The sequence below is a fragment of the Belonocnema kinseyi genome, chromosome 9, assembly GCF_010883055.1.
Source record: "Belonocnema kinseyi isolate 2016_QV_RU_SX_M_011 chromosome 9, B_treatae_v1, whole genome shotgun sequence".
Taxonomy (NCBI): domain Eukaryota; kingdom Metazoa; phylum Arthropoda; class Insecta; order Hymenoptera; family Cynipidae; genus Belonocnema; species Belonocnema kinseyi.
Genome location: NC_046665.1, coordinates 47,419,755 through 47,426,836, shown reverse-complemented (window position 1 = coordinate 47,426,836; position 7,082 = coordinate 47,419,755). Strand labels below are relative to the sequence as shown.

The 7,082-nt window shown below is 29.3% G+C and overlaps 1 protein-coding gene across 1 annotated transcript in view; it reads right to left on the bottom strand.

The window, feature by feature from the left end:
- LOC117180524 (zinc finger protein OZF-like) overlaps positions 1 to 6,774 on the bottom strand; it is a 14,095-nt gene extending 7,321 nt beyond the window's left edge. Inside the window, exons 1-2 of the mRNA XM_033373022.1 lie at positions 6,754 to 6,774; positions 4,331 to 5,178 (exon numbers count right to left, since the gene is read on the bottom strand). Of these exons, the coding sequence (XP_033228913.1) occupies positions 4,331 to 5,178; positions 6,754 to 6,774 (869 nt within the window). The remainder of the gene's footprint in view (positions 1 to 4,330; positions 5,179 to 6,753) is intronic.
- Between the last annotated feature and the right edge of the window lie 308 nt (positions 6,775 to 7,082).

Sequence of the window (7,082 nt, the reverse complement as noted above, 5' to 3'; positions counted from 1 at the left end):
TGCGAACGCTAACCCTCGTACCCTTACTGTTTCGAGATCCACACCCTCTTCGTCGAAGAGTGCCATTCTTAAACACTTGTCCATAAATAATATAAATAACCACGAAGACATAACGCATCCTTGTCTAACTCCTTGAATAATATCGAAACATTCACTCAATTTCCCATTCACCCTTACACTCGCTTTTCTACCCGTGTATATTGTTTTTATAGCTTGTAGGAGCCATCCATTGATTCCATAGCTTATGATCAAAAGTGTTTAGTGTTAAAAACATGTTGGTATAAGTACATTCCTAGCGTTTCTACTTGAAAAATTTTATCGAGAAGAAATAAGAAAAGAAATAATCTATAATGAAATGAAATAAATCAAGTTTTTCAAGAAAACGAAGTGAGATTAAAAATAATTAAGAGTTTCCTTTTATAATCCTTTTTTCATTGAACATTTTGCTATTAACTTCTTTTTCGTATATTGTTTTGTTTTCGAGAAAAAGTGGATATTTAGATGTTTTTAGATTCAAAATAGATTATTTTTAACGGATTTCGGGTTAAAGTAAATTCAACGGAACCGCGAGGGACGTTTTGCTGGTCCTAAATTTTTATAATTACAAAAAGTTTTGTTCCGCAGATTTTTTTGCTTTTCTTGTAATTATAAATTTCGCTAACTGATTTTTTGTTTGCCTTTTAGCGGTTACTCCGTAGAAAAATCGTAATAATAACTGAGTCATATCTTCTTTTTCAAGAAGGCATGTCGTAATTGATTGCATTTCGTTTATTGCTTTCTGCTGCAGGATAGTATTATTTATTTTATATTTCAAATTTTAAAAATCAGGATCTATATGCCGTGGAATATTTTAATCAGTTTCAGTCTTTAAAAAAATATTTGTTATATTCTTGAAATTTAAAAGTATACGCAAAGATTTTTTTAAACTTTGTATGATTCAACTACAAATTTTTGTTATCATGCAAATTATTCTCACGTTGTAGCGACAACAGCGCCACTAATTGAAACGATTGGGTAGCATAGTCCTCGGACTCACTTCAGAGATAAAAAATAGTGTAATTGTATCACAAATTTGAAAAAATAGTTTCATATAAATTTTCCAGTATTAAACATATGAGGATCATTACAAAGATTTGTTTAAATTCCAGCCAAAATTCTGCGCGACTATTTACGCGATGCTTAGCTGGTGATTTTTTTTCTAACAGTATTTGCCCAAAACGCCCGAAAAGCGAAGAATTTACTTTTTTGAATGAGAATATTACGTTAATTTATTTTTTGAAATTGGAGTTTTTCGTTAATTTTACTTTTAATTTCAAACTTACATAAAAAAGGCAATTCATAACCAATTTTCGAGTTTAATGACTATATTTATGCGTTTCAGAGAGTAGTTTTAGGAAAAATTATTACCACACACGTTTGGCAAAAATTAAAAAAGGCCATCTTCCAAATTAAATTTCACTAAATTTAAAAGAGCGGCAAATTTCTCATTTTCAGATACAGCGATCTCGCTTTTATATACATTTTATATACTAGATAAAAATAGCGTAGTAATAATTTTAGAGAGGCTTTTGTTTTGCTTTTAAATAAATATTTAGAAAACTGAAAACCTTACTTCTCATCAAATTTACCTTTACGTATACCTTTCGGCTAAAGGAGAATTTGTTATTTTATATAAATAAACAATGCGTGTGTTGATAAGTGTAATTTTTAGAGCCCAACAGTTTTTCGAAAGTAATTGATGAATAAAAAACTTTGGTGCTTCTCTGATCATTTAATCGATGTGTCTTCAACATAATAAAGAATCAACGTTATGAATTAATTACTTGCAAAACCTGTTGGGAAAATTTCCTTTATTCTTTCGAAATTAAAATTATTAACACATACCCATTCTACCGATTTAGACCAAATTAAAAATTCTTGTTTATTATTATCTGGAATTGCTTACTCAACATTCTTCACGAAAAAAAATATATAAAAATAAAACGAGTCAGCAATTTTATAAAATCAAACCGATTTCTTTCACGGGAACTATTTATTGTAGAGCGAAATGCTGAACACAAAATTCATTATTGTCCACTTTTTATCGTTTAGAAAATTCGAACGATTACATTTTTGTTATAAACTTAAGACTTGTTAAATTAAACGTTGAATTATTTTTATTTTAAATAGTTTAAAAATCCTTAAATATCTGAAAAATCTTATTTTAAAACCTCAATACATCTACATGTTTTTTTACATTTCTTCAAATCTTGAATTATTAAAAAAAATTTTTTTAGACTTTCTAAAAATCATTTAAAATAATTCGAATTCTTCCTCAAGTCAGATTCTGTTGGTACACCTAGACACTTCGATGAAATTATTTGAAATCATATTATCATTTTCAAAAAGGCATTCTTGAATTTTTCTAGGAATAATACGTGTATAATAATTATTATAAATCAAAAATCAACCATTTATTTGCAAATTCAATTTTCTTTTAATGAAAAAAATTTTAATTGTAACGTTTATATTTTAGTTTAGAATATTTGATTTATAAATACTTATTTAAAATGAAAAGACAATTATTCCTAGATATTAGTCAATTGTTCTTTTGCTTACTTAAAAAATTTTAATTTTTTAATTCTAGACAAAACAATACTTTAAATTTAATAAAAGCCTTTAATGAAGAATATATTATTTTAAAATTATTTTGGAATTGAAAATAATTTATAAAGTTTCTATCGAAGACTTTATAATTGAAAGTTTAATTTTTAGCCTGAAAACCTGAAAATTCTTAAATTTTGAACAGATACCGAATCGTTATTGTAAAATCAATCATTATTTACTTGTTTCTCCTTAATGTACTACTTTATTAAAAAAATCATTATAATTTATATTTACAGTTAATAAGCTAAAAGACTTTTTCTATCAAAATTTGTAGACTTCAAACGCTTCTAATTTTTAAATCTAAAACTGCATTTTAAAATTCTTTAAATTAAACATGTACCCTTAAAAATTAAAATCTAAAACAGAGAATTTTAATTTGACATATTTTTGAATTACGCATTGTAAACTGCATGATATGACAATAGAAAGAGATAACAATTCAACTAATTATTTTAAAAAATGTTAAAATCAGACTGACAGATTTTTGTTTTTAAAATTTGGAAAGTTCCCGTTCAAAAAATAAATTTACTGTCATTTCCCGCTTTTTTCCGATCTCCTAAACATCCCGACCATTTCTTAAAGTCATACTGTTTGGTTAAAAAATCGTCTTTTATACTTGAAAATTTAACAAATTTTTTGACACTTTCTTTTTTTCTTAGCTAACAATATTTTTCTGGTTGAAAATTCAACAATTTAGTAGAATATTTAACTACATATTTGGTTGAAAAAAATGTATTTTGTTAAAAAAAGTTTTTTTTTTGTGTGAAGAAAAAGATTTTTTGTTGTTTGTTAAAAATGCAACTGTTTTAGTTGAGAATTCAAGTATTCTGTTGAAAATTCGTTTTTGCTGATCAATTTTTAAAATTTTAATTTGAAATATTTTTTTGTTTATTGTTGCAAATTCAACGAAAAATATTTTCGGACTGAGTTTTTATTAAAAATTCAGTCTTTTTGTCTCAAGAGTTTAACAATTTGGAAGGGAACTCACCTACTTCGTACAAAATTAAACTGTTTTGTAAAAAAGGTTCACTTTTTTAAATTTGAAAATTAATTCTCTCAAATAAAAATATAACTACTCCATTTTTGGATGAAAATAGATTGTTTTAGTTTAAAAATTCGACTGCTATGTAAATCAAAATATTTATTTGGTTGAAAAATCGTATTTTCTGGTGTGAAACTAATCTCTCTTTGATTGAAAATCCAACTATTTGGCTATAAAATGAATACATTTTGTTAGGATTTTTGTTTAATTCTACAATTTTGTTGAAAGCTCATCTTTTTTCTTGAAAATGCAACTGTTTGGTTGAAAATCTGTTTTGCTTAAAGATTCAACTTTAAAAATCTCAACTATTATATTTTTGTTGTTAAAAACTCATCTTTTTTTCGTTGAAAATTTAACAAACATTCTAACGTTATTTTTGGATGACCTCTAAATAAATTTACGAGAAAAATTTAGTCCGCAAAAATTAATTAAGGTAGAGAGAGGCTGAGATAATATTTTAGTCAATTAGCTAGGAAATTCCAGAATTTGTTTCAAGGAAAAGTAATGAAATAGCGGCATTAGCATAAAAGTAGCAAATAATATCAATAGTGTGGTGAGGTCGAGGCCTGGGTGGCAGTAAAAAATGCGAATCAAATATCGAATAAAAAAACACCATCCTTTAAAAACCAAAAGTAGAAGTACCTGTCACAAACAAGTGGTTTCTCGGCAACATGACTCCAACGATGCGCCGTAACATAACTCTTAACAGCAAATCTCTTCTGACAAATGTCACAAGCGTAGGGTCGTTCACCCGTGTGTACACGCTTGTGCGTATTCAAGCTGCTTTTCTGCGTGAATCTTTTGAGACACAGTTCACACTGGAAAGGTCTCTCCCCGGTGTGAGTCCTCATGTGAACCTCGAGGTATGGCTTTCTGCAGAAGCTAGCCTCGCAAACCGTGCAATGATACGGTTTATTCCCCGAGTGAAGTTTCATGTGGACGTAATAAGAACTCGCAGAGGATAAAACTTTGCCACAGACTTTACAAGGCTGAGGTTTAGATCTCGAGCCTTCTTTGACAGTTTGCTGTCCAGTGGACTGGCGACTTGGCGAGACACTCTGTCCCTGTTGTTGATCCTCATGTTGCTCATGCTGCTCGTGTTGTTGCTGATGAGCCTGCAAATTTTGCTGCTGCAGATGTCCATCTTGCTGCTGAAGATGTCCCTCCCGTTGATGCAGATGTCCCTCCTGCTGCAGATGTGCCTCCTGCTGCTGCAGATGACTCTCCTGTTGCTGAAGATGGCCTTCCTGCTGTGAAAGTTCCTCCCGATCGTCCGAGAGGTTAACCATCGAATTGGAACCATCTGAGCGACTCGAGGCCACTGAATAAAATCCCATCGGTTCACTTTTTATCTGCTGATCGAACATAGACGTCATGATGTCTGCCTGGGGCTGCGCCAGCTGTTGATGCTGCTGCTGGATCACTTGCTGTTCGGGGAGCAGAGTCAGGTTGCGCTTGACAAACTGCTCATATCCTGCGTACCAATCCACCTAAAAGATATAAATAAAGATTCACTTTCCTTTTATGATATTTGTCAATTTTCAATTGCACCATTTTTCAATTTCTAACGTTTCAATTCTTAATATTTTATTAACGTTTTCGACTAAAGATCGTTCAATTGTCAGGAGTTTAATACCGTTACCTTACATTATATCTACATTAATGAATCTTAAACGCTTTCAGCTTTAAATTGAAATTATTGAAGTTTAAGCACTGACATTTAAAAGCGTTCAAATCCTAAGGTTCTCAATTACACTTGTATAATTTTTAATTACTAATTTTAAATTACTGTCTGATTTCGAATATTTAGTAAATGTAGTATTCAATTTCCAGAACACTTTTAATATAAAAATTTGCAACTATTCGAATAAAGTTGTATGATCACGAAGCGTGGCCTTGATATCTTCAATCTAAAAGTTGTTAAACTCAATGCTGCTCTGCAGAAAGAATATTCCTGATTTATTTTTGTGCAGAAATAGAATTAAATGTTACTTATTTAAAAAGAGCTTCATCATTAATTTCTTTGCGTATTTAAAATGTTTAAAACCTATTTAAAAGTAATAAGCAATATAGGCAGGTCGAGAGACAAAACGCTTTAATAACTTTGATGACAAAAAACGATTTCTGCTATACAAAAACCGCCATAAAACATACAGTTTTCGATTTTTTCGATTAATTATGCACTCATTCTTTTATAATACTGTTTAATATGGAATAACATTTCCTAAACAATAATGATAAATATTTAGAACAAATAATTGAATTTTACTTGCTTTAAGAAGTGGTAAATACTTTTTTTCTTCCAATATTTAAACCGTTTAGAAACTTTCCTAAAGTGATAAATAACAAAGAAAAGTCTAGCGCAAAAAGGCTTGAATACTTTGAATGGCAACAAAAAAACATTTTCTTACATACAAAAACATCCATAAAAAGCAGTTTTCATTTTATCTGGATCTATCATAAAACTTTTCTACTAAGCTTTTGATGTAGAATAACACTACCCAAACAATAATTTGAAATAGGTTAGATACTTCAGTTTAGCTTTGAGTATAAAATACTTCAAAATCATTTTTAAAAAAATTATGGTAAGAAAATTCGAGTGCAAGAACTTTCAGGTTTAAAATGATTGAGGCTCACTGTGGAAGGTTTTAAGTTTAAATAGTTAAATTTTTAAAATTGTAAAATAAAAAAGGAATGAATTTTTAAAATACTACATTTAAGTAGGTAAAATCATTAAATTATAAAATGTTCATTGACAGGTGAACATTTTAATAGCCCACTTACGTATGTTTTAATCTACAAATTTTCAATTAAATTATAAAATGTTACATTATTTCAGTTGCTGGTAAAAAACATACAGACAGCTTAAACTGGCGAGGAAATTTGTATTTAACATTTGTTTGCGAAAAGAAGACGCTATTTATAAATTGAAATGGCTATTGCAAAATACCTGAGAAACCGTAAAATGACGTACTTGTCTAAAGTTTTAACAGTAGATTTTTATTCTTGCATTACATTATTTTATTATTTGTTTATTAAAATAGGACCCAATAGCCCGAAGTTACCTGCAGAGAGCTGACGTTCATTTTATCAAGCTCCGCTTTGAATCTACCTCCCAGAAGCAAAAAATAATGATAAATCACTCAACATCTCCCAAAATCAAAGCAATGAATCTTTGGCAATCTTAACCAAAATTCTCGAAAATCAAATTAGCTCCTTCTAAAATCACTTGAAATCGTGATCTTCATTAGGATTAAGTTGGATTCTGCAAATGATTTCTAGAAACTTGAAATAATTAACGACTGCAAGAGATTTCGGAAGTAAACGATACTTGTGTTAGAGTATATCACGATATTAGTTTGACATTTATTTTTGACAAGTGACAGGCAGAAAG